General features: G+C 46.1%; 1 protein-coding gene and 1 non-coding gene across 7 annotated transcripts in view; both read left to right on the top strand.

Annotated features, from left to right (window-relative positions):
* The first annotated feature begins 239 nt into the window (after positions 1–239).
* The window catches only part of mahj (LisH and WD40 domain-containing protein mahjong), a 136,229-nt gene continuing 108,750 nt past the window's right edge, over positions 240–27,718 (top strand). For 3 of the 6 annotated variants that reach the window (XM_055069298.2, XM_055069301.2, XM_055069300.2), the window contains exons 1-6: positions 240–618; positions 5,715–5,924; positions 11,372–11,448; positions 16,588–16,661; positions 16,801–16,908; positions 22,669–22,857. In XM_055069298.2, coding sequence (XP_054925273.1) covers positions 5,746–5,924; positions 11,372–11,448; positions 16,588–16,661; positions 16,801–16,908; positions 22,669–22,857 — 627 coding nt within the window. In that variant the 5' untranslated portion in view covers positions 240–618; positions 5,715–5,745. The remainder of the gene's footprint in view (positions 619–5,714; positions 5,925–11,371; positions 11,449–16,587; positions 16,662–16,800; positions 16,909–22,668; positions 22,858–27,718) is intronic. The other 3 variants (XM_055069299.2, XM_050176270.3, XM_055069297.2) reach the window with 1 other exon arrangement.
* Positions 10,414–10,596, top strand: LOC126528670 (U2 spliceosomal RNA). Its single transcript, XR_011890317.1, has one exon. It is a non-coding gene; the product is annotated as a U2 spliceosomal RNA (small nuclear RNA).

Genomic DNA, 27,718 nt, shown 5'->3' with positions numbered 1-27,718 from the left:
TTCAAATATCCCGCGTTTTCAGAATATGTTGGGTGCCATCTCTCGACGTTGTCTGTAAGCCACAAACACCACAAGTACGACTTTTTCGCAGTTTAGCTTACCTTAAGCAAAAAGAGCATTATCTTTTATCGAACTAAAGCAAAAATAAACGTAATATAAACGCAAACTTTGGTAAATAACTTCTTTCTTTACTCAAAAAGATGGCGAAACACGAGCATGCGCGTAGAATTCATCATGGCGGCGCTGCCTTTTGCGACGCAAATAAGAAAAAACAAGGCGTATTCTGTGGCCGTGCCGAGCCGGTCGGGTGTCGGTGCACACCCCAAGGATACGGGTACTGTGCGCGTACCACATTACGTACGACGCTTCGAGAACGTTGGTGACGCGTCAGAGATTAACGTTTCCCGTTTGTCACGCCATCAGACCTGAAGCAGAAAGTGTGTACGATTGCTGCGCCTCCCGTTGGATTCCAAGTGAAGCCAAGCACGTGGCAGCGACCGTGGTGTGCAGTGGTGCGGCGAGCGAAGGGCTCGCGGTGTGCGTGAACGTGCTTTTGGTCAATTCGTCGTCTTCCTCGCCGCTTAAAAGAGCCGGGGATTCTATTTCCCACTGACCCGGGTGAGTAGCAACTGCGTAGGATGCGTAAGAAGCGGCGCTTGTAGAATGAGCGAACTGCTGAAGTGCTTGTTGCAGACGTCTTGCATGTCCGGACGGCGCAGCAGAAGACACTGTTTCTGCGCGCCGACAATGCGCTAGGGTTAAGTGCAGCGCTGTCCGGCAAACTTGTTTATTGCTGTTCTTTCGCCGTGACACATCGCCGGCCGCGACCCATTTGATAACGCGTTCTCGCCGCGCGCGGTCGCGAAAGCCTACAAACCAATCCAACGGTAGCCGAAAGCTCTCGTTTCCAAGTTCCTGTCGTCAGCTGGTTCGGCCCCCCCTCATTCATTCTGGTGAGCCCCGAGTTTTCCCTTTTGCCTTGAAAAATCGGGGGCGGGGGGGGGGGTTCAGTTTAACCGCCCTTGACTTAGTCTCACTCTGCTCCTCGACTCTTCAGCGGAGGAGGGCAAAGCGACAACGGTGTAGTGGTGTGCCGTAAACAAGCTGCGATAGCGATCCTCAGGTGGATCTCCCGGCTAGCGACCCGTGAGCCTGTAAAGTCGGCGCGTTTGCTCATCTCAAAGCTACTGATTTAAACCTTCACTACCTTTAGCAGAATCCGGAAACTTTCCGCTGGATGAGACGTCTGTACTTTGGCTCTGCAGTAGCCGTAAGCACGACAGAGCTGGCGTCCTAGCTCCGCTGAACGTCGTCTTATAGCCAGACGATTGGGTGTTTGTGATTCAGTAGTTTCTTATCGCTAGCTTCCTCGTGGGACACACAGTCTTCGATAAAACACTCGAACCCTTGTTTGGCTGCTAAATTTACCTAATCATAGTCCTGCGAAGTTAAAATTTAGCTGTACTCCAGTGGGTTTGTGTCTCGTCGTCTGCATCATTTGTAAGAGTACGCGCACCTTAGGTCGCGGGTAGCCGTTGCACGTTGACCGCACTCAATATAAGAACCAGGAAGACCCATGTGAATGCAGCAGCTATGTTTAACAGTTCTTAGTATTGCGCTAAAGCTAGTTGCAGACGGCATCTGCTTCGACAATGGTCGTTTTCGTCTGGCACTGTAACAAGATGCACAAATCAGTCTTTTTAATGCCATCAGTCCATAGAAGTGAAGTGGGCATTTTAACTTTTAATCCTCATTGAATCAAAATTTTGTTTGATACAATGCTATTACTCCTTGCAAGATACCCCCCGTACCCAATGAGAATATCAGCTGCATCATGCAATTGGGGACATTTAGCATCCTGCTAAATGTAACTATCCACTGAATAGATTAATACCTTTAAGAAACTTCAGGAGCAGGTGAAACATTCCTCAGTGTTACTACCTGAACATTTGTGGTAGATCGCCTCATTGGTCTGCGGCAGTGACATATCAGTGTGAATATCTTCATCTGGATGGGTATGAGTGCACCTTGCAGTTGGGAGGGGTTAAAAAAATTTTTTTTTTGCTAGTTTTAAGGTTTGATGACAATGGTGACTGTGCTAGAAACCTTTCTCCCTATACTTGTCCGCACCAGCGGGTACTGTAACAGTCAATTTAAGAGTTTGAGTTCTTGGCACGAAGTAGTTGCAACCTTTGAACTGCATCTACAGGCTTCAGCAGAAGCTGCGTGTGTGACCACGGACTTCAGGCAGACCATTTTCTTATATTTTGCGTGTTTTTCACACGGTCAAGTGTCCAAAAATTTGCTCGATTGAGCCTTTTGTTCCTTTAGAATGCAACAGACTTTCTTCAATGACACTTCTATTGACATGACTAGGATGCTGTCAAAATCTATGATGTGTCAGCGAGCTGCTGCGAAACCTTGATGGCAGCATTGCCTCTTTCGTGTCTTTTCCAGCTTATAAAACTGTGCTGTCGAAGAAATGTAATTTACTAACAATGCATAACATAGCATTAGATGTCTGCAATATAAGAAATCTCAAATACGAATCAAATAGTACTTTCTATTTGATTCGTAATGAATTCTTGCATTTACTGTTCAAAAGCGTTGAAGATTAATTTGTTTGAATATGAGAGATAACAACCCTTACTGGGAGTATATGGGGAGAAAGGTTGGCAACTGTTCTGAACGTGTCTCCTGCTGGAGAGTCGCAGTTGTCGTGCAGAGGAACCAGTTTATGAACACTTGAAACACATAACTGGTTGTCAGTGTTTTCCAGTCATCCAATATGGATGCCTTGCCTTTGGACAGCCAGCAAATTGATTGCCTCGATTTAGGCCAATCTATTTGTTATTTAGCCAGTCACATCACGTTTGCATCCCTTTAGGGTGATGTACTGGGTTTGTGTATTACCTAGCCCTTTCAGGTTCCAATTAATTTGTGTCTTCAGAATCGTAAAAAGCATACAGCTGTAGTGTAGATTAACAATTTTCAGTTCTTTAGTGAGTTTTACCAAGTTTACAGGATGTGAACTACAGGTGAAAACTCACTACAGGTACGTCAAACATGAGAACATCATTGTGTTTATAGGAGGCTTGAAAAGCACTTATCCAGTCACTTGAACAATAATGCCTAGTGCAAAAACTTGTTAAAAACGGTGAAAGAAGTGATCCCGCTACATACAGCATACTCGCATTGAGCAAGAACACCCAACCGTCTACCCTCCCACTCATTTTACTGAAACATTTTTCACACGTTACTCAAAATTGTAGCACAGTTCCAATAAGTGCTTCAATAAGTATGCAGCGCATTTTTAGTGTCATACTTTTATCAATGCTTTCGCTCTTGATGCACCATGTTGCTGTACACTACTGGGTACAAAGCACCTGAAAGGGGTCACTCCGTCAACAAAAACAACATTGCACCAGCATTTTGTTGGTGAGCTGTTCCTTTGTTTCATTATTGTCATCGTGAGATCTGATACCATATCTTCACAGGGATGCTGCCAGTAGTTTCCTACGTTTGGGCCATTTTCTTGCTTACAAATGCTCAGTTCTCAGCAAAAGCAATGCTCTTGGCCAATTTAAGATACTAAACTATCACCTTTGATTACAAGAATTTTACATGGATTTTTTCACCAAGAAGTAATTCATGTTAAATAAAAAATGCTGCTGTCATTGGACTTTGCTAACCAAAGCAGCACAGTGAAACCTCTGATGCGCAATTAAATTGAAAAAAAGTTGTGTTCTTAGTCACAGTAAACACATGTTTCAACTTTTGTATCTCTCGGTTACTCATTATCTCACATGTAGCACCGAGTTTTCTCAAATATTCACACTCATTCAACACATCAGGCCTGTCAGACTCGTGGTGTACTTGCTTTTTCCACGAGCCATGTACAAGTATACACAGAGCCATCTGTGATGTCATATCTTTTTGGCTCAGTTGTATGTTATCAAGGTTTGTATCCAAGATTTAAAATAAAGATATTTCAGTTAATATCAGTCATTGACATCTGAAATTGGGGTTTTGGACGTAGGAAAACATGACAGGATTTGAATCTCTGAATGTTTAAAATACCACCTGATGACCTCTTCGTTGAGAAACTAAGAAAGAACACTATGCTGTATCAGTAAATCACACTTCTGCAGGTATAAAATGGCTGTGCTTATCGTGACATGAACTAGGTCAGCCACAAAAGGCACCAAAATGAAAGGCACTTGGTGCCATTGGAACCTTTGAAGTTTCTGCAGAAGCGCTTCATGCCTTCATGCATTTTGACAGTGCACATTGTGGGTGTAGCTAATTGTTTATTGAGAAAGGAGAATCACACTGCACTCTAGAGGAACCAAAGGCCCAGTTGAGCAAGTTTTCGTGAATTTTCCTGCGCTAAAATGCCTCAGATGTGGGGAAAGAATAATGGTGGTCAAACAACAAATATGTCAGGCTGGAGCCCATGTTTTTGACAAAGGAGCTCGTCTGCAATGCCAGTGGTATAGCCAGCGTGAAGAAAGTGGACAGATGAAAACAGACGCGAACAAACATTACTACCAACTGAAGCTTATTTTGAAATAAACTTCAGTTGGTAGTGGCATTTGTTCTTGTCTGTGTCATTCTCGTCCACATTCCTTGGTCGTGCCAGCTACATCGTTGCATCTAAGCACCAGCTCGCCAAGCAACAAGTTTTGCTGGACTTGTCTTCATCCGTTTGACTCCAGCCTAATAGCACAGTCACACAGGTTACTTTTGATTGCACTCGAGCCTAGTCGGGGTGGGATTTCTCAATTGTGATTGGCTCCCTTCCACATCTTGCACTAAGGAGCCAATCACGATTGAGAAAACAGACCTGGATTGAGCTCAATCGCAATTTAAAGTGCCCCATGTGACATTGGCATAGATTTTCTCTTTTAACTATTGCTGATTGCTTCAAGCCTCCACCTCCCTGTGAGAATATGAGAAAGCACTTGGAAATTCTTGATGTTACATTGACGTATTGACACAACTAGCTTCAATGCTAACTTTAAAGCTTTCTGGCTCATTTTTGTGCTGGTTAGTAATAGTTGGACTGCCGATACAAAGGTGCTGATGCAAACAATGTTCTCTGGTGTAACTCACTTACGGGACACATTCATTGCTGAATGCCAATTATTATAGCTTTTTGAGACGCAGAGGCTGTTGAACGAGAGCTAGGGGATGGCTGAACATTTAGATGCAGTACTTCGAAGGCGTTTCCCTCCTTTTCTTCCCCCCACCTCTCCTATGACAGCTTCAGGGCTGTAGGAGAATGCTTCGTCACTGCTACCGCTGTGCTAGTTAAGATAAAATTATGCAATAAAACATGAAATGCTACCTAAATGTCTTCACTGCAACTTATACACGCCTATGAGTGCATCATTCTCTTCATGAAGTGAATATTTTTCTAGGAACACTCTGCTATTCACTTACGTTAACAATCGTGATCAATAGTTTCTGCACATCTTTTTCTTTTTCTTCCTTAAAATGGGGTATAGCCTTCATTTTGCCCAATAATAATGAACTATTGCCCACCTAATTAATGCAAGTAGAGTTTTGAGACTACTTTACTAGTCTAAATTTAATTAGTGCTGCTTTTTTCTCTTACTGCCTTTTTAAATCCCCCAGTGCTTTTTGCCTTGGCCTGCTACTGTTGTCTTGTGGTCTGATCTTGGCCGTGCTGCCCTCCCATGCCCTTGCAGTGTCCAGTGGCTTGGGTTTTCCGCCCTAGCCATGGAGCCGGCAGCACCAGCAGCGGCAGCCGCCACAGCAGCCAATGGGGTAGGCAGCAGTGGAGGGGCCTCGACCGACTCCATCCGGACTCTGGACTCTGTTTCCGAACTCTTCCGGCTGCTCGAGCAATGGGAGTCCCAGAATGGGACTGGAGCTGACCCCATCCCTGTGCTCACGAGGTATGCATTATCATCTCAACTGGGCATTGCATACAGTGATGCAAGAGTAGACGAAACACGGGGAAAAAAAAAGCTAAGTAGCAGCCAGGTGTAATACAGTGCTACAAAGGTTTTATTTGGAAGACTGAACACTTGGAAGTCTAACTACTCGTTAATTTAGGCTGCTTAAGAGGGCTGGTTCGAGACAGTGATCAACAGTGATTACTCAAGGTTTTAGAGATGAATAAATAAAATATTCAAATTAATGAATCAGAACTGTGGGATTTCGAAGGTCAATACCATGATCTGATTATGAGGCACATTGTAGTGGGAGACTCTGGATTAATTTTGACCACCTGGGGTTCTTTAATGGGCACCTAAATCTAAGTGCAGGAGCATTTTTGCATTTTTAAAAATAGCCCTGTACCAAGTGGCCCTGTTGGCTCTGTTGACATGCCTTGGTTTGCACGTCAACCTTTTAGCCAAACTAGGGGGCAGAGTCCAAAAATGCTTATGTGCAGAGCATTGGGTTCATATTAGCAGCCGAGGTGGCGAGAATAAGAGTAGTGAGCTGGGCAAGTCCATCCCAATTTATCCCAGAAAAGGCATGCAAAACAATGGACAGGCTGAACATGGAAGACGGGACATGTGTACCAAGTCTGCGTGTTTTGCTACCCGGCATAACCTTGACTAGTGGGCAAGCTAGATCGCTGAGTCAAGGCGAGTTGTAGCATGAAAGCTACAAGGACACGACAAGGCACATTCATTCAACACTTGCAGAACTACCGTCATCCAGAGTTTATTTCCAACACCAAGTCAATCTTGTACAGCAACGACTACTGTATCACAAACCATGTTGTTGAAAGTAGTGCCATGTGTCAGCTGCCTCTCCTTGTGATCTTGTGGTTCTCGTGCTGTGACTCGCCTTGATGTGATCTACCAACTCTCTGATTTCCGAGAGTTTACGAATTTGAGCTTGTTTTACAAATTTATGAACATTGCGCCAAGTTTAGCAAGTGTTAGTTACTAGAAATATGTTCTCAAAAATGCTTTGCTCATCTGTGTCCAAGTTTTCTTTAGGAAGTCACTGAAAAGTCCCTGTCATCGAGAACAGTTCGTAACTTGTCAGTCTAACTTGTCAGTCTCTGCTGTTCCAAATTTGCTCCGCGTACACTGCATCTAAAGGTTAATAAAGCGCGTATGTGTATCCCACAAAAACTGTGTATTCAGGGCATGATATATATATTTTTTAAATATTGACTCACCATCCCAATCCCTGTGAAAGTGAATGTCCACCAAAGCTGTTGAAAACTGCACTACGACTGCTGAGAGAGGCATGCGATTCTTGATGGCTTTAGCGTAATGATAGTAATGCTATTTTATAGTAGTGGTGGTAATGGTTATTTTTACAGCACGTTGCCACTCGTAGCGGTGCTGTACCGACATTGAAAACAGTTGCAAGGCTGGTTCTTTTATGTACTAAGGGCCGGTGACGTCACTCCCCACATCGGAAACTGCCGTCAACGCAGCCTACTGCACAGCAGTAATCTTCTCCATGGAATGTAGGGGAGGGGGGGAGGAGCGCTATGTGCTTCACATCACCAGAAGTGTCTTATCAATTATGCAGTTACATGATTGTTTTGTGCTTGTTCTTTATTGAAACATACGTGTATGCTGTTCTGTATGTTGTGTGCATGATTCCGGAGAATGTGTGCACTGTTCGCTTCACTTTGCTGACTGCCTTATGTGGGGCACTCACCACTGCTCCTGGCACTTGCCTCCTGTATCGGCCCATATTTCTGTTGACAGATGCAGACATGCAAAATGCCGACCAACTAGAGCGTAACAGCTTGGCTATAAAACCCACGCTATTTATCCATCTCCCGCTTCCCTCTACGCCTTCTTGGTTCCTACGACATTTTTTAGGGGTGTCTGGATAGTGGTTTTTGAGAATGAATCGAATACGAATCGAATAGCGCCAGAAGCGAATCGAGTCGAATTGAATGTTGAGTACTTTTCGAATAATGAACAGCTGTTAGCACAATTAATATAATATAGTGTTTACATCCCAGTAATGTTCACAAGTTTCTGTCATTGCATAGTACATTATGAAGCATGGTTTATTAAAAGCACAAATGGAGGACTAGGGGCAAACAAGTCGTTTATCACATGCACAGGGCTCTTCGGAGACTGTGAATGATTGCTGTAAAGCAAGCATGGCTACCTAAGTGACAAAGCCTGACTCCACTACGCAAATTGTCATGTTTTATGTCTACACTCGAACCTTGTTTTAACAAAACCGGATGTAATGAAATAATGAACATAACGCAGTAAATGAAATTCCCCTTGAAATCCCCATAGTGATTCATGTATTTAATATCTCCTTTTAACGAAGTGAAATTGTCCTGCAATAGATATAACGAACTAGATTCGTCTCCAAGGCAAAAAAATTCCCGACCGCTGCGCGCCGAGTACATCGCCTTCCGCGGGGTTCGGCACTCGTTTGCCGTGACAGATCAATACTCCCGCATTTCCACGTCGAATACATCGTCGAGCAGCACTGATCTTTCTCACAGCTGCGCACAGCTGCACACCTGCGCACAAGGAGCAGCTCACTACCGCACTTTTTCACTGACCTCTCTTTCTTGTGCGTGCCTGGCTACGTGAGACGCGCGGCAGAGTGAAAGGCATGCTACGGTGCGAAAGATTAGTACATTTACTTCTATTGCATGGCGCGCCGTGGAGGCAGGTGCAGCTGGGCATGGCCTCCGAGATCGCATTGGCATCGGTACAATCTCGGAGGCCATGAGCCGGCTGGGCCAAGCCGGAGCATTGAAATTCGCTTGGCTCCTTGATTGCGCAGCGCTGTGTTGTGTTCCACGTACCAATTGACCGCGACGTGCCAAGTGGAAAGCGAACGCGACAGACCACCACAGTGGAACACGTGTCGTCATGTGTTGCACACGCCGGATATTCTTGTGTTATTTTATTCAAATTTCATCGCCTGCGTGGCCGTGTAACGGTCCTGTGGGCCGAAAAGACGTCTTCTTATTTCCATCTTTAGAATTGTGCACCCCATTTGGCATGTATTGCATTAAGTGGCAATAACGGATATAACGAAGTTGCAGATATAGTTGCAGAGTAATTGTGGCTCCCCCTTAAACATCTTTATAACGAGGTTCGAGTGTATACTATGGCCGAGGGGGTGGGAACTTGCTGTACTTTTGCTGCAATTTTATACGTATTTGGGTGCAGTTGACGTTGTGAAATGTAAAAATATTTGCATTTGCGAATAGGGACTATTTGATTTGAAGAATGCATCAAATAGGACACTAATCGTTTCATTATTTGAAAGTTTAAAATATTCATACACCCCTAACATTTTTGCAAATTCCGAGGTTCTCAGGTTGGCAAGCATGCATGATTACCAGCAAGCCTGCATCGCGACCCACTTCATTGAAACCTATCATACCCAGCTAGCGGGTAACTTGTGCGTCAGCTGTCCCTTTATGTCGCGGCATGACCATGATCTTAAATCGCTAGATCTAGCTGGTATTAGTCGTGCTTTCACAGATTCTTATTTATTTACGCATACTGTCAATCCCAATAGGGTTTATAACAGGAGGGCGAACAGTCGAAAAATTTATTATGTATGCGATGTCAATGACAGCATTGTGAAAGTCAGCATGAGCAAAAAGCTTTTCGCTAATAACCGAGAGTGATACAGTAGTCAAAGCTGTTGCAGACTCAAATAGAAGGATGGAGCCGGGAAGACATTACAAAGCAAAGAGCATCCAATATCTGGCTGCAAGGCATACAATTAGCTCATTTGCAACCATGAGAATGAATCACTTACTTGTCACCGGTAGTAAAATGTATATATATGAATACGCGAGAAAAAGAATATTAGAATGTTCGAGATTGTGAGGCTGTAATTCACTTTCAAGTAGTGAAGAGAAGTGGCCTAAAGACATGCTACAGGAAATGCACAGAGTCAGGCTGTTTTATTCTCTGGTCGCCAAAGGAAAAAAAGTACTTGGACAAGTGTGCATTTTATGATTGGGAAAAACGTACAGTGACATCTGCGGGGGGCATAGTCTTTTCTTCTGCATTGCTGTTTTATTTTTCGACAGGTTTGAGTGAACCCTCAGTTGTAATCGGCGTACATGTCGTGTCTTCAACCTTTACCTTGCCCTTCATTTTATGTGCCACATTCAGAACTTTCGGAATAAGTAAAAAAAATCATGAGCCATTCTACTTTTTGAAGATGGATGACCAGTGAAGCTGTTTAGCACATGACACAGAAGTGACACAGAATAATGAACGAAAGTACGAACTCATTTACCATGATTTTTATACACATTCGCGTGGACAATGCGAGAGCCGTCCCGAGGAGCCGGAGGAAACTATACACATGCTACGTTTTGACAGGACCACCACCACCACGGCAGAGTGGGAGGAAAGGAGATACGTAAGCATTTGGAACACTGATAAAGAGAGGGCGGTGCAGACGTTTACATGGCCGGTGTTGGTCAAAATGTATCTGTTCTTACCTGCTTAATATCTGATACGAGTTGTATTTGGATCCAAGATAGTGCTTTTTTTTGCAAGTTGGTGGAGTACTTGAAGCCTGCTTCACCTCTGCCGCGGGTCGGCCCAGTATTGCACTATCTTCGGGATCGGCCCACGGTTTTTGCACACGCAGAACAAGAATGCACAGAATCCTAGCCATAAACAGTTTCGCTGTAAAATATTTCCACTGTGGCATCTACTGTAGCCCCCTCCGTTTCTTTGGGACATTTAACCCCATGGATCAGCCTATGCCTAGTTGCCCTAGTGTTTTTAATGGGGGACCTTTCTCGCAATAATGGATGAGTGGAATGATATACCTGAAGCTGTTGTTCCTTAATGTAACCCAGCGACGTTTAGCCATTTACGAAGCAGCATGCTTCTTGCTCACCTTTTTCTTTACTGGCACACTTGCATTTTTTTTAGTCTTTAAGACTTTTGGAAGAGCGTTACATAATAGGACAAGAAAGGCAATATATGGGCACAGACAAAGAAGTTTTATTCAAACGAACATATATACAGGAAAAAAAAAATGCAAGCTGTTAAAGTTTAAGACCCTCCTGCAGTTTTTTTATAGTTTGAAGGGGTTGTAACTTTGTTACCTATTGCTGTAGTTTGTAGGTGTCCTTGCAAGGCTGCCTTCTCATAGCTGTCAACATATTATTTCTCTTGCTCTGCTTAGGTAGCACATTCTTTACATAAAGCGTGTGCTCGAGGCATGATTGACATGTGGCAGGTCAGTAGGTGTGACCGATACCTTGTTGTCTTGGATTGTTGGCTAGTGCTTGTTAGAAAATATAAAGGCAACTCTGAGCAAAATGTTTAACACTTGGCAGTAACATGAAGCTTGCCCGAAATGGCCATCACAAGATTGTTCTGTTTTCTCTGGACTCTGGCAGCATCGCAGAGCTTGTCGAGAAAGAGACCGAGGCATACCTCAAGATGGATCCGGACCCATTCGACGACCGGCATCCGAGTAAGTGGGCAGCCAACAATTGCCATTTTTCAAATTCCACATTGTGGAATGTGTTGTTGCCCTTCTGGGGAGAGTAAGCCCATGGTTGGTGACGCAGAACCTCTATTTTCGTCAATTTCGTGGTAGAGGTTGGTTACGAGTAAAGGAAAATAAAGCCAGACCTTTTTTTTTTTTCTGTTTGTGTTGGGTTAAGACAAAGATAATGATGAATAGCCGGGCAAGAGAACAAGAATTCAGAATCGCCAATGAGCCTCTAGAGTCTATGAAGGACTTCATTTACCTAGGTCAATTAGTCACAGGAAACCCTGATCATCAGAAGGAAATTCATGAAAGAATAAAAATGGGTTGGATCGCATACGGCAGATATTGTCAGCTCCTGACTGGAAGCTTGCCATTATCATTGAAAAGGAAGGTCTACAATCAGTGCATTTTACCGGTGCTTACATATAGGGCACAGACTTGGAGTCTGTCAAAGAAGCTTGAGAATAAGTGAAGGACCACTCAAAGAGTGATGGAACGAAGAATGCTAGGCATAGCGTTAAGAGACAGAAAGAGAGTGGTTTGGATCAGAGAGCAAGCGGGTATAGCTGATATTCTAATTGACATTAAGAGAAAAGATGGAGCTGGGCAGATCATGTAATGCGCAGGTTAGGCAACCGTTGGACCATTAGGGTTACAGAATGGGTATTAAGAGAAGGGAAACACAGTCGAGGGCAGCAGAAGACTAGGTGCAGCAATGAAATTAGGAAATTCGCGAGCACTAGTTGGAACCAGTTGGTGCAAGACAGGGCTAATTGGAGATCGCAGGGAGAGACCTTCGTCCTGCAGTGGGCATAAAGTAGGCCGATCATGATGATGATGATGATGATGAAAACCACCCGTGCTGGAACGTCAGTGGCATCATGGATTTCGAAGTATTTATTCGTGTTTGTGCTGTTGTGGCACAGTAAATGTTCTTGAAACAGTCTTTGGCTTGAATTTTATGGTTTTGTCAAAGTTTATGACAATGTTGTGTTTAATATGATGGTTTTGTTGAAGTATACAACCATGTGAACAAAATGTGTTTGCCTCTGCTGTTGTCTTTGCCAGTATGGAGGTGAAGGACTCCCTCAATCCATCCTTGAATGGCTTTTCCCTTCGCCTCCCATCACATGTATATGTGATAAGCCAATAAAGAATCATTCAATCACAATACAACATACAGCTCAGACCACTTATAATGTAGCAGCTTATAGCAGGGGTTCTCAAGCATGTTGCTACCAAGGAACCCTGCTAAGCTCCATGAAACACTAAGGAACCCCACCCCCCTAATAGAGAGGCTATGCATAGCACACAACACATTTGGGGCCATTGGTGGCATTGGGCAGGTTACCTTGATGGTGCCATGAAAGCCTTGTGGTCCAAACTGGGTGCAATTGTATGAGCCAAGACAGCATTGCAACTAAGGCATGCTGAGAAAGAATGAGTTTTCAGGTGCTTATCACATGGTGGCACTTATTACATTTCATCACAAGGTGTCTTAGAATTAGTGCCAACTCTCCTTTGAGCACAGTAAAGCATTATTAATTTGGATTTTACGGGACTAAAAAAAGAAAGGTCCTTTACAGTAACACGCACCTCATTCTTTCATACAGAAATACAACTTTCTCTCATTTGGAAAAAACAAAAGATTTACTGCCAATGTACTAAAGTTGCCATAAATAAAAAAGTTGCAGTTTCGCCCGAAAGACAAAGCGTCGATTACGGTAGCAAATTAGTAGACAGCTCTACGAAAAGTAAGGATAGTGGTTTCATCAGCCGTATAAGCTTGTAAGCATTCGCCTACTAACTAAATTGACAAGCATGGAGTCATGCGTGCACAGGCAAACATGAACACATCTCACTCAGTGACCGCGGAAACTGTAAACGCTGGAGCGAGGAAGTGCGGTAGCAGGAGCGAGGGAATTGACCTTTGTGCAACCTCTCGCTTTGACACGAAACTAAGTGACGAGAACACAGCATGGTGCGCCTAGATGCGTAGACTCTTGTCTCCATCGCAGATCGCTTTCAATATAGCGGCCACGCAGCTGCCCCGTACGTCACAGCCACCAGTGTAGAACGCCTCTCTTGTTTGCGCCAATCCTACACTCAAGTTTCAGGAACTCTGAACGCCCGTGATTTGGCCGGATTTCCGTCCGTCTCCGCTCATAGGATTGCTTTCCTTTTAATTGCGGCATTGTGATGAACACAGCATGTCTTTGCACTCGGCACTTCCTCACTGCTAGAGGAAACGCAGAAAACGGGAAGACAGAGGGTGCACTAAGCTGAGCCAAAGGAAGCACTGCCTAAGCACACGTACTACACAACACATGGAGAAAGCTACGGCAGCTAGGCTCTGAGCGCTTACGAGGCGACCATTTTGAATTGCCGATGACGATATGGTTACACAGATTTAGGGTCGTACTCAATTCTAATGCGCAAGCAATTTTTGGACCCATTTTATCGGAAAAAAGAGTGCGTGTTAGATTCTAGTAAATATGGTATTTATGATTTCCTCTGATGACTATGGCAATCCGGGCGCTTGTCTTGTCGGAAACCCTACCGCAGCTGCAGGGAGCTTTGACAGGCATTTGACTCTGCTGGCTCTAGTTTTGATACTCAGTGGCAAAAACAGTGATTATATTCACCACCCCTTTGTATTCAATGAAATGGAAAAAGAGCGACACAAATGATGCATATCGCAACAACGACGGTGCATCGCCTGTCGTCGTTGCTCAGCCCGTGAGCTCGCCTCAGCTGAAGGGCATTGCCGAAACAGCCAGAGCTTTCAGGATGAGACAACGGCAGCACCGCCGCAATTCAGTGTTTTTTGCATCATCCATGGCGCTTGCCGAGGCATCTGCCGGACCCACTCCCCCATTCTAGTTTACTGGAGCTGCATGAGACGAAATACCAATTATAATGTGGTTGCCGGAAAATCCCGCAGTGAAGCAGGCCAGCGAAGCACACTTCTTAATGAGGTGCGCCCGTCAAGGGCAGTGCCACAAGGGCAATGCGAAGGGAAAAAGAAAAGGAGACGCGGATCAAGTGACCAAAGAAGGAATGGAGCGGAAATGTGGCGGCAGCATGCTGGCGCAGCGGCCTTGCGGGTCTTGCCTAGGCGACGGAGAAGCCTTTTTCTCTGGCTGCTTGGCATCCATGTGCGGTCTGAATTGAATCTGTGCACATTGCCACTCTTTGGCTCACTTTGTGTGCTAAAAGTTTGACGAAGTCCACTTGTCGAGACGTTGGCTCGTGCTTTCACCTAGTTCTTGTTTTGCTCATCGTCTTGAATTTCCGTCTCCCACCTTCCCCGTGTTTTCCCTGAAAAGTAGACACAGCAGCAGATAGATTTTTCTTTTCAGACAAAGACGGAGTCTCGAAAGTGTCTCAATTACCGGGCACGGCGGAAAGATGAATTTCGACAGTAAAATAAAATTGTTTTGCAGCGTAAGCTGTTGCGGGCTCATTCCAACAGCCGTTTTGTGTGGCGATGGTGTCTGCAACCACCGTCGGTGTCCATAACAGCTATCGCCGGCAATGAGGGAAAAAAAAGACCCAGTTCCTGCTGGGATCAAACCCGGCCCTCTAGGTGGCTGCCAGCTACTCTACCACTGATCCACACCAGCACTTGCTAGCTTGCAGCAGAGAAATGTCCTCTAAATGCATCCTAGCGCACGAGGAGACACGGGATGTGACATGTACGCAGCGCAGCATCAATATGTGCACATTTCGCATTGCGGTTTCATATTATTGCACCTGGTAGAATGCCATGTACCAGATGCAGATGTAGCGGTTCAAGGCAGTTAAAGAAAGCTTGAGCAATAAAAAGAAGTTTAGGGAGATGTGTACAAGAATGCTAAAGAATATATACATGGTGTACCTGAATAAATCGCATGAAATTGACATGCACGCTGCGTGGCATCGATACGTACAAACTCTGCATTGCAGTTCCGTTGTACTCCACAAGGTGTCCCGACATGTAGCAGTTGCACATTGTGTGGCACATTGTGTGTACCATTGCCTGTTTTCTTTATTAATCCTTGTTTTCTGTCTTACCACGCCTACTGTTACAATGCGGGCTCATTCACACCAGCTGCTCCTGTAGGTTGCACGGTCTAGTCGGAAAGCAACTAACTGGTCACATATACTCGCTTTGGTCAAAAAGCTACTGTTTTTGTTCACTCGCTCGCTGCTAAATTTTTCAGTCACAAAGCTGCAGAGCCAATCAGGACTGCTTAATTTACGTGGCAATGGTGCTGTGAGCTGCCTTGAATGGCACCACTCGCTAGACATTTCATTGTGGCGCATTGTAGCCAGTGTGAACACTGGTCGCCAGTTGCGGTTCGTTGTGTGACCTCTGTCAATCGCTGGGCTGGGTGTGCCCAACGAACAGCTTTGTTGGTACTGTGGAAGAGAAATCCACTAGTAGAACCCAAACTGTTTTTTGCTTAAGCATCCGTTCCGAATAAAAGAATGCTGCAGATCATTGCTGAGAAGATTTAGCTTGTTGACTCTAGAAGCTTGCTCCTCGTGGAAGCATAGCCCTGAGTTCCTGTTGCATTTTGAAGCTGATAATGCCTGAGACACTGTTATCAGTGTTATCAGCAAACGTAGTCACTTCACCTGGTAGAGATGGGACTTCGGTTTTTGAGCGCCTCATGTAGCGTCTTATATCTATAAGGCACTACACTTTCGTCCATAACGTACTCCAGGAACCACTTATGTAGACACCAGTGTGATAGGTAAAGCTCATTGCAGAACCTATTTTTGTTTCCATATCGAACTTTGAGGATGTTTCTTGTATATTTAAAATAACACATGCCTGAATCTGAACATAGCCAATTAGATAGCTGGTTTCTCAATCACATGCCGTTTGGAGAAAATGTCAAGGTTATGTCAAGATTGAGACTAAGGCTTGTGTCACTTGTGACCACAGCCAAAAGTGGTTGAAGGTGCATTTAGGCTGGTACATACGCAGTTTTTTCTTGTTCCTCAATCCTCCATTTTTTAAAAATTTCAGTTAGAAACAAGGAACAGTGAAGTTGCCTGCTGCAGTAATAACGATAACCTTGTAGTTCTGTTATGAAATCGTAACTGTTGCATTTTCACCACCGGCAGGCCGTGCCCACCCTGACTGTACCCTAGGCCATCTACTCAAAGCGCTCTTCAAGAACGACGAATTCATGAACAAGGTAAGCATATTTCCATGAAAGGGCATTAGGAAATGTTTATAAAGGGAACTTTCAAAGGGTTTGAAAATTTCAGTGGCACTCACGGTACTCCTGAAGCCATAAATTCCTGCTTGTGTTTTTACCTGCATTACTCCCGCAGTTGGTGAACAATTATGTGCTCAGCCGTGAGGGCGGTAACCTAAGCACCATCGCCTGTCGTCTTCTCCTGGACATCCTGCCGGGACTGGAGACATCCGTCGTGTTCCAGGTACCTTTCACAGAATTGCATTATACTTGCTGCTCTTGTCGAATTCGCCATCGACTAGGGGTGCCAGCAGCAATTGACCATGTCAGTGCCAGGAGCCGCCAATCTGCGCATCAAACTATTTAGTCCTACCGTGTTGCAATCTACAAGAAAGATGCAGTAGTTGCCTGGCTAATGTGGCTACTAATATAGGTAGAGGTGCTGTGAATGGTTAAGGCCTACAACAGAACTATAACCATGAATAAAACGAAACGGCCTTTATGATAATGCCGTACAGGCGATGTAGGTATACCAAATAAATAAATAAATAAATAAATAAATAATGCAAAAGAAGACAAAAGAGGAGAATCTGCAACCAAGCTGCCAGGTGTTATAAAAATGCGATCTCGCTTATTGATTGTTATTCAGTGCAAAAATTATAAATCGAGACATTTGGCCATTCCAACTGAGTCAAGTTGGAACTCTGAACATTTACTCAAAAGTCGGGGCCGTCCCGCTGAATTCGGTACGGTTGGCAGCTCTACAGCCGACTGCCTGGTATACTTTGTCTACATAAGCATTTCAGGGTGGAAGAGCTGAACTCTTGCAACAGCAGACACTTATTTTAGTTTTGTTGCCTATAGCAGAGCAGTTAGCAACATTGTGTTGTTAACCACAAACGTGAGTTGAACTCTCGTTGCCTGGCCGTAAAGATGTCACAGCTAGGGTATCTTGTTTACGCCACAGCTTAGTAACGCATTTTGTCACTCGTTGCAGTGGGATCCTTAATGACCAAATAGACTTACTCTATGGTCAGTGCAACATTTGACAGGGACGATGGAAAGGGAACAAGAACGCTGCTAATGAATTAGTTTCATTAAAGGGCTGCACAAGCTTGTACAGTGTTAAAAAAGAAAAAATCAAGGCAACGAGAAAATGAATTGCGGCAGCATAGCTAAATCATAAGCTTATCTTTGGCTTGTGCACGCAGGAGAAAAATATGCAATTTGTTCCTCATGTGAGGCGATGGATAGCATGCTCACTAAGAACAGCTTTGTCATGTACTCTCGAACCTTGCTATAACAAAATTGCAATGGGAGCCAAAAATACTTGGTTATATTCATTACTACAGTTGACTCCAGATAAATTGAAGTTACTTAATTGGAATTGTCGGTTAATTGGAAGTGAGGGTCCCGTCACTTCTGCATGCAATCCTATGTAAAAAAAATGCTCGGTAACTGGAAGTTAGAAGTCTAAAATATCAGTTAATTAGAAGTTATTTTTCAATCGAAAGCCTCGAGGTGATCGTAATGTTTCATAATAGTATCGTCGCATCGCAGCTGACCGCAGCACCACCGCTCACGAAGCATCAAGATTGAACCGAGCGCAGAAGCATCTTTGTGTGTCGCAGTGGTATCGTCGGCATTGCAACTGACCACAGCCTCACTGCTCACAAAGTGGCAAGATTAAATGTCAAGCCCGGCATAAGCAGCATGTTGGCATCTTCGTCTCCGCGTCTTTCATCAAGTTGGTGCGCATTGGGTTCTTTCCACTGGTGTTTCCGCATGCCGCATTTCTTTTGCGCTCGCAACAAAAGTGAAGATTTTGAAAGAAGTTGAGAAAGAAGGCACCGCCAAGCAAGACATTGCACGGAAATACAGCATCAAGCCTAACAGCCTCTCAAAGTTTATCAATAACAAGCGCTTGATACTGGATGCTCTTGAGGACGATCAATTCAACATGTCACAAAAGAGAATGCACACCCATGCCTACCTGAAGTTAGAGTAAGCGCTGCTCCTTTGGATTAAGGAAGCCCAAAGCAACTGACTTCCTCTCACTGGTGATGTCATCGCAATGAAAGCCTTGTCCCTTGCAGCGACGCTAGGGATCGACAACTTTGTTTCTTCCAATGAATGGCTGACACGCTTCAAGCATCGTCGTGACCTGGTTTTTAAAAGAGTGTGTGGAGAGAAGGCGTCATTCAACCAGGAAACATGTACGACGTGGAAGAAAGAAAAGCTTCACGAGTTACATAAACGAATATCCACAAGAAGACATCTTCAATGCCGATGAGACTGCACTTCTTTATCGGATGTTATTGGAGAAGTCTCGTGACATTCGAGGACATGCTTGTGCTGGAGGACAGCGTAGTAAGGACAGGGTGTCTGTTTTGATTGCTGGCCGACATGACTGGCACTGAACGATGTCGCCTGCTGGTGATCGAAAAGGCCGCTATGCCTATATGTCTTAAAGGCATCAAAACACTTCCTGTGGACTACGCAGCTAACAGGAAGGCATGGATGATGTCGGACATTTTGAAGCCTGGCTGCAAAAACTGGATTGCAAGTTCGTGTCATCAAACCGGAAGGTATTGTTTCTTGGGGACCAGTGCAGTACCCATATGAATGTGCCGGCCTCTAGTGCCATCCGCCTCGCTTACTTACCAGCCAACGCGACATTTGTGTTGCAACCCATGGACCAGGGAATTATAAAAAAATGTGAAGCTGTACAGAAAAACGTCTTCTCGAGTGGGTGATATCGTGCATAGGTGCATAGACAACTCCACTCAGTACGAGGTGAGCCTTCTCAGTGCCATCCACATGCCAGTGTGAGCTTGGGGTCGCGTTAAACAGGAAGCCATTGCCAACATTGTCAGGGCTTGTGACATCGTTGCAAGTGCTTCAGGGGATGATTCGTCTTGTGCGACAGAGGAAGCACAAACAGGTGAAGCTTGACGACAATGGTCTTGGAGCAGCTCTCGGTGATGTCCGTTTCGAAGAGTACATTGCCATGGACAGTGCAGTCGAGATGTGCGGTTTGCTGATGGACATTGAAAATCATTGAGGTTGTTTGGCCCCGCGAGGCTAGTAACGAAAGTGACATCGACGACAGTGTGAAACTGAGTCACAATGGTAGGCTGCTGGCATAGCTGCGGGCCTTGCTCTCACGCAAATTCTTTTTTTTTTTTGGTGCAGAGAACAAGCAGACAAAGCACTCGGACACATCTACAGTCTGCAAAATTTACTTTCCACAGCAAGATTGTCCAAGCAGAAGCAGACGGCAATTACAAAATTTTTTTCATTGACATTCAGCTTTCAAACTAATAAAAATCTCCATTTTTCTTCCTTGGGTTTTATTGGGAATTCGTTTCATTTGAGGTTTCTCATGGTTGCCGTGAACTTTGAACGGGAGTCGACTGTATGTTACATCCATTATTGGCATTTACTGCAGTGCGTGCCCATTGGGGTGCACAATTGTTAACATGGAAATAAGATGGTTTTGTGACTCGCGGAACCGTCACATGGCTACCTGTGCAGTGTAAATTTAATAAAACAACAAAAGAATCTTCGGCATGTGCAGCGCGCCACTTCTGAGCACCTGATGCGACAGCCTTTGTATAGCTGCCTTCTTTTCCATTGTGACAATATTGTACTTCCACTTTTCACTTGGCTCGTCGTGGTCGAACAACACGAGGCACAGAACACAGTGCTCCAGTGCGTGATTGAGGAGGCAAGTACTGCCCTGGCCCAACTCTGCCGGCTTGGCCCTCCTACAATGCACCGGTGCCAATGCACTCGTGGAGGACACACCCATCTGTCAGCCTCCCCGGCACTCTCCAGAAAGAGAGAAGCAAATGCACTAATCAATCGCCGCGTTGGTATGGCCTGAGCGTGACCTCCGAGAGTGTGTCGAGCACAGATCTCGGAGGCCACTCCCAACTGTTCCTGCCTGTGTGGCGCGCCACAGGGAAAGAGAAGAGCGAGTGCACTGATCTTTCGTGCCACTGTGCACCTTGGCATGACTCGCGCAGACAGGCACACACAGCTAAGCGGGGCCTCCATGATTGGGGCGGGGAGATCTCGGAGGCCATGCCCAGCTGCACCGCAGTAGAAAGAGGTCAGTGAAGGAGTGCGATAGTGAGCCGCTGCTTGTGCGTAGCCACACACGGTGGTGAGAAAGACCTGTGTTGCTCGACAGCTTATTCGATGCGAGGATGCAGAATTTTTTAACTGCAGTGGCAAATGAGTGCCTAATCCTGCGAAGAGCAATATACTTGGCACGCAATGGGGGGATATTTTTGGCTTGGAGACAAATTTAGTTCATTATATCTATTGGCAGGGCAATTTTACTTCTTAAAACAAGATTTTAAATACACAAATCTCTATGGGAATATCGAGGGGAATTTCATTTACAGTCAATGTCTGATCTTTTGTATTCCCTAGGGGCCACGAAAACGTCAGAAAAAGAAATGAATTCGTGCCTTTTACTGCCCCCAAGGGCTCAAGTCGCCACAGGCACATCCGAAATAGATCTTAAGGCTTGCCAGTACACTAATTGGGCATATCGGTGCTCGTAGTACAATAGATGGTGGGCGCATAGGTGGATAATTAGGAAACACATATTCTGTCCCGTGACATTTCCCCCTTTTCATTCTTGTATGCTTTCTCACTTAACACCAGTGTACTGAGGCAAAGCTCACTTCTGGGAACCAGCATTATGCAATGCGTCGTGCTTTCCGAGCTTTGAAGCCATTTGTGAGGATCAAAAAGGTGGAGTCGGCGCCATTGCTACCAGTGGTGAATTGTTTCATAGGAAAAGACTGCACAGAATGGAAAGAAGCTTTGTAGCGAACGTCGAAGTAGCTAGGTCTAGCGTTGCTGCAGTGGTGGCTACGACTGCCAGTGGATCTGCGTGAGAGAGTGCCGGTTCGGGCGGCAAGAGAATCAAAATGGTGGCAGTGGTGGCTTTGATTTATGCCGTTTCGGACCTGCAGTCATGGCAAGAAGTATGGAAACTCGCACGGCGAAAGTTTTTTGTGTCCGAAATTTCCAATGTTCTTATACATTGACTATGTGGGGTACATGGCGGTGCCGCGAAGGCATTCAAATTATTGGGCATGTCCAAAAAATCAGCCATCCAGAAAATCAGTCGTTGACTGCACTTTGTTATATCCATTATTTTGCTATAATGAGGTTCGAGTATATAACCCCCAATGTATAGGAGAACGTGTGGGCCTGTGTCAGTTTTCTTGCTGTAGACTAGAGCCCTTTTGGACAGATAAATGTAATCAGCAAGAGTCTGTGAATTCAAAAGTATGTGCATGTGTGATAAATTGGCCGTGTTACTTATTTGCAACTTTGAATTTGTATCTGGTTTGAGCCTTACCTCAGTTTCACGTGGATAGCTGTTGCTCACTTACTTGTTAACAGGTCTGAGCATTTTATATGAATGAGAAGGTGCCTACTTCAGAACGTTTTTTGCACACACTGCGACATAGCTTTGTGTTTTATTATTTGTTGCTTTTCATTTCCATCTTGTGTGAATTAATGTTTTCCTTCTTTCTTTTCTTCTTTTTTTCTGTGCAGCATTGCGGGCATGTAATGTAATGTACTCTATCCCATGCCATTGCCTATTAATAAAATTAAAATTTGCTGTGATTAACAGTAGTTGAACAAGAAATATTGCTGGCGCCAACATTTCAACAAGGGGGCAGCAACTTCTTCTGGGCAGCAACTGCTTAGCAGCATTTTTATGCACACGTAGCTCACTGTCCCCCACCCTTCATAGGGGAGGAGGAAGAGATGAAGCTGGTATGCAGAATAGGCTGAGGGAAGTCAGTGTTTGAAAGAAAGCGGGGGGAGGGAGGGGGTATTTATTTGTCATATAGAGGGAACACAATGTTGTGCAACGGTATTCCCAAGATTCCCAAAAACTGCTATGAACCCAATGCCTCGCCTGTCTACAGGGTTGTGCGATCATTCTGGACTTTGCCCGTCCTTGCAGGACACGGAAGGGCTGGTGAGCCGGCTTCTCCAGTGGGCTGAGTCGGAGAGCACGCCCCCGCTACTGCATGCGTACGCCACGGGCCTGCTGGCAGCTGCCATGGAGGTGCAGGACATTGCGGCCAACTACCGGGAGGCCAACGCCCGCCTGGTGCCGGCCATGCTGCGGCGGCTCTGGGAGCTTGCACAGGCAAGTGCACAGTCCTTGCGGTCCGTCGACTCCTTTCCCCCTCCGGCTGCGCTGGTTGCATTTATTGAAACTTCCGCTACATAGGCTCGCATAAGAGCTCGGCAATTGATACGAAAATTTTGTTTCGTTTTCTCACTTTGAATACATACAGTTTCCAACAATTCAATTCGAGCAGCTCCACTCAGAAAGCCACCTAGCTACACCCACACACCTCCAACATGTGTTATTTCAAGTCGCTATTGCCGAATTTTGCGGCCAGCACCCAGCAGACTTTTCGGATGTGGAGGGGACCGTTTGTGGATCCGTGGTCTGCTGCTGATGTCGTGCTCAATTGCCGATAAGGTCTACAAGTGCAAAAGCATTCACGGCGAGATTTCCATGACTGCTTGTTACCAGCAGCATTTTGTCGGGAGTTGGCAACTAAAATTGCATCTTCGCTCGAGTCGACATCAATTTCGTTTGTGGCCACCTGGTTTGTGGCATCGCACGCTTGGTTCATGCCCAAATGTCATGTGGCATTCATAATTTTTATTATTACTATTCTAGTCATAGTAGTACAGTAAGACTTCGTTAAATTGGAATTTACGGCACCCCCAGAAATGTCTGAGTTAACCGAATGTCCAAATTATTGAGGCTATTGAGAACAATAAACAGATTCTTCCTACATCAACACGCTTTTATTTACTGAATGAATAAGCAAATCCTGTTCCTATCTTGCAGAAAAGTAGTGTGGAAGCTGCAGTCCTCGTCATCTCGCGACTGATTAGCTCTCGCAGTGGTGAAAGCCTCTTGACTTTCTTTGCAGCATGGCCGTGGTGTGCGTCTCCATCAGAAACACGCTTTTCACTGCTGCGCACACGTCCCGATTACTTTTTTGCCAGTGAGCCGGTCGCCGACAGATCATCCGTCCATTGCGATGTAGCTAGTGTTCTTCATCCTCGACAGCTTTACACTGATTCAAAACAAAACTGCTGTTTGCCACAACTGGTGCAGACAAAACTACGGCTGCTATCGACACAATCGTGGATTGCGACTAGGCAGTTTTGAAGGCTTGTGGCCAACGAGCATACCGAGTCAAAACAAAACTACTCTTTGCCACAGCGACTGTGGAGAGAGAGGTGTGGGAGGAACCCTCAGTCCCGGGTCCACAAGAAGATTCCGGCGATGTTTCGAGCCCGTTGTATCATAGCTCGGAGGACCTCGGGAGGTGCGTCGCGGAGGGCATCGTCCCACAGCTCTTTGTTGCGTAGGGGGTAAAGGAGAGGTGGCAAGGGAGGAAAGAGGTTTGCAGTGCACTCAATCGTGACGTGGAAGATTGTGGGCGAGCTGCCACAGCCAGGGCAACGATCTGCATAACAGTGTGGGTGGAATTTATTGAGAGAGATAAGATTTGGGAAAGTTGCGGTTTGTAACAGGCGTAATGCCACTACTTCCTCCCGTGAGAAGGACGGCGGTGGTGCGGCGTGGCTGCGACGAATGCGTGTTTAATGACGGAGTATGTCTTTGTGACGGAGCAAGGGATCCCCCCACCCTGAACTAGTCGCCTCGCCAGGCCGAGCCAACCCGGAGAAAAATTTCTCGGGCAACCGCATGTGCGGGTTCGTTACCCGGAAGCGAGGTATGACCAGGGGCCCAGAGTAAGTGGATGCGGAGAGGTTTGGCTCGTGCATTTTGTGGGATCTGTTTGAGAATTTGGTGCCCCGCTCTCGGGATGCCATGTCCTGATAGGAACGCCCGGCCCACCTGTTGTGAGTCCATCAATATATACACTTCCTCGGGAACAGGGATGGCGTATCGAATCGCAAGAGCAACACTGAGAATTTCTCCGTAAGCGGCATTTGTTCCACGCATGGCAGCAGAGTCTCTCAGGGATTCGGTGCCATCCAAACCTACCGAGGTGTAGCCCTCTTGAGGGCGTGATGTGTCCGTGTATAAAGCATGCGTTTCCGGGGTGTTTGCAAGCATGCGGCCAAGGTATCGTACACGGGCATTGCGCCGTCCTTTGTCATGCTCGGTGTGCATATTACATGGCAATGGATGAATACTTAGTGCTTGGCGTATCGCGGACAACAAGATCGTTGGATGGAGTTCAGACTCAAGGGGTGGGACAGAGTATCCTAGCCGTGTGAGGAGATGGTGGCCAGTAGGAGTGAGTAGGAGGCGCTGGCGATGGCTGACCCAATGTGCCTCTAGCAGCTCGCCTAGGGTCAACTAGGGTCAACCGTTGAAATGGGAGACGGTATGTAAGCCGGCTGATCACGCATGCCTCCACCAAGCGCAGCGGGTCCTCTTCTCAAAGGCCCGAGTGCCTGTGCGAGACCCTCCGGATCATGGCCAGAATTTGCTTAATCTGTCTGGATAGAAGAGCAACACTTTAGACCTGCCATCTGCTTGGACGTGTAGGCCGAGGATGCGAGTACGATTAACCTGTGGTATGGGTATGCCATCCACATGCGCAGTAACAGGGGGAGTAAAGGAACGGCTGCGGGGGCTCCAACTTTTGCGGAGCACATCTTAAGCCGCATTTTCTCGCGTACTCGGAGACTGTGTCGACTGCTTGCTGCAGTTGGTGCTGAATGGCTCGGTCGGAATCCCGTGTCGACCAAATAGTAATGTCGTCCGCATAAATAGCGTGGGCGACATCAGGGATCTGGTCGAGTAGCCGTGGGAGCCCTGCGAGCGCAATATTGAATAAAGTAGGGGAAAGAACTGAGCCCTGGGGTGTCCCATGTCCTACAAGGCGAATTGTACTGGATCGATGCGGTCCCATTCCTATGGTAGGTGTGTGATCTTGAAGAAATGCGCGGATATAGTTATACATACGACTTCCACAGTGCGAATGTGCAACATTGCGAAGGTTGAGGTCATGTTCAACATTATCGAATGCCCCCTTTTAGGTCTAAGGCAATCAGTGCTCTCGTTTGGGCACACGATGGAGGTCCTATGAATTCCTCCCGCAATTGTAAAACCACATCTTTGGCAGACAGAGCTTGATATCCGAATTGAGAGTGAGAAAAGAAGGATTTTTCTTCGAGAAAGGCCTGCAGATGCTGCAAGAGTACATGCTCCATGAGCTTGACAATGCAGGATGTTAGGGAGATGGGCCGTAAGTTTTCAACCTTTACAGGTTTGCCCGGTTTGGGGATCAGTGTGTTGTCGGCGTGTCACCATGCTTGGGGAAGCGTGCCCTTGTGCCAATAATCATTAAATATATGGGTGAGATGGTTAATATCTGCGTCAGCGAGGTTACGAAGGGTGGCGAATCGGATGTGGTCGGCTCCCGGTGCCGTGTCGCAGCGCAGGTCTTGTAAGACCACCCGCACCTCGTCAGATGTGATGTCTGCATCGAGCAATTCGTTCGCCTCGCCTACATAAGGATAGTCAGGGTACTGCGGCGGCGGGCCTGTGGGTATTAAATGCTTCTCTAGCTCCCCGAGGAGTGTCGAGGCGTAGTCCCTGTACTCGTGCGTTAGGATGTGCAGCTGTTGAAATGTTTTTCCCTTTGTTGTGGTGGGGTCTGTGAGTGAGCGAAGAATCGACCACGTTTTTTGCTGTGCTCAATGTGCCTGAGAGGCGATCGCAAAATCCTCATCAGTTATTCCTCGTCAGTTATTCCTCGTAAGGGTCTCTGCATGCTCCTGGGACTCCCGTGTAATTTTATCTATACGTTTCCTAAGTTTGCAGTTGAGGCGTTGTTGTCTCTGTCGCCGTGTCAACCCTCTGCGGGCGTTCCAAAGATGAAGTAAATGCGGGTCTATGTCTGGTGTCTCGGTTGCGGCACTCAGTATGCACGTGATGGCCTCTAGATCTTGTGTGAGAGAGTCAAGTCAGCGTTCATACCCCTGGCCCTCAGGTGGGTCCTGGCGGTGTTCCCTGAATGTCGCCCAATCCGTTATACGTACATTTCGCTCGTGCTTGCGCGCACCCCGTAATGACAAGGTAGTCGCCACAATGTAGTGATCACTACCAGGGTGTTCCTCTAAAGACCTGTGCGCAACGACTGGGCCAGTATTGCGCACAAAGGTAAGGGCAGGGCAAGTGTCATGAGATACGCTGTTGCCTATACAAGTGGGGTGCTCTGGGTCGGTAAGCAGTGTGTATCTCATGTTTACAGATGGCATTCCGTAAGCGGGTCCCTTTAGCCTGTGATTTAACGTCATGCAGTATGCGGAGCATTAAAGTCGCCGGCCACCACACAAACCCGTCCAAAACTATCAAATTCTGTTAGTAGCTGCTGAAAGCAGTGCGTTCGCAAACGGGGGGAACTGTATACATTGAGTATAAACAGACTCTTGCTGCGTTTACTTTGCATAATTATTTCCAGTATTTGATGAGGGATGTCAGTGCTAGTCGTATGCATGCAACATGTAACATGTTTTGAAACTAATGCTCCCACAAGATGAGAGACACCCGAGAGCGTGCTGTAGCCGGATAAAGAAGGGGTGCAATTGAGTTCCTTCAAGAGGATGACGTCGGGAGGGTTCGTGGATGTGGCGATATACTGCTGCAGGGAACCTAATTTTTGGCGAAATCCCCTACAATTCCACTACCACACCACTGGTGGCTCCGCGTTACGCGGCGCCATCATCATCGTGAGAGGAAGCAGGAGGTCGTGCATAGGGATGCGGGCGCCGGGTGCCCACTTTTGAAGGTTGCGGCCGAGAGCTTTGATCGGGTAACGCTAAGCTGAGGAACTTGCATGCGTGCGAACGTGCACTCTATACATGATTTGACTTGCTCCACAATCCCCATTCGAAGGCCCTCTATTTGGCGTTCTATCCTGTCCAGGGCCGCCTGCATACTAGTGCTTATGTCTGCCACCAGCACGTCCATTTGTTTTTGCAGTAGCAGCCGGGAAACG

Source organism: Dermacentor andersoni, chromosome 9 (assembly GCF_023375885.2).
Source record: "Dermacentor andersoni chromosome 9, qqDerAnde1_hic_scaffold, whole genome shotgun sequence".
Taxonomy (NCBI): domain Eukaryota; kingdom Metazoa; phylum Arthropoda; class Arachnida; order Ixodida; family Ixodidae; genus Dermacentor; species Dermacentor andersoni.
This window is presented reverse-complemented; position numbering and strand designations above follow the sequence as displayed.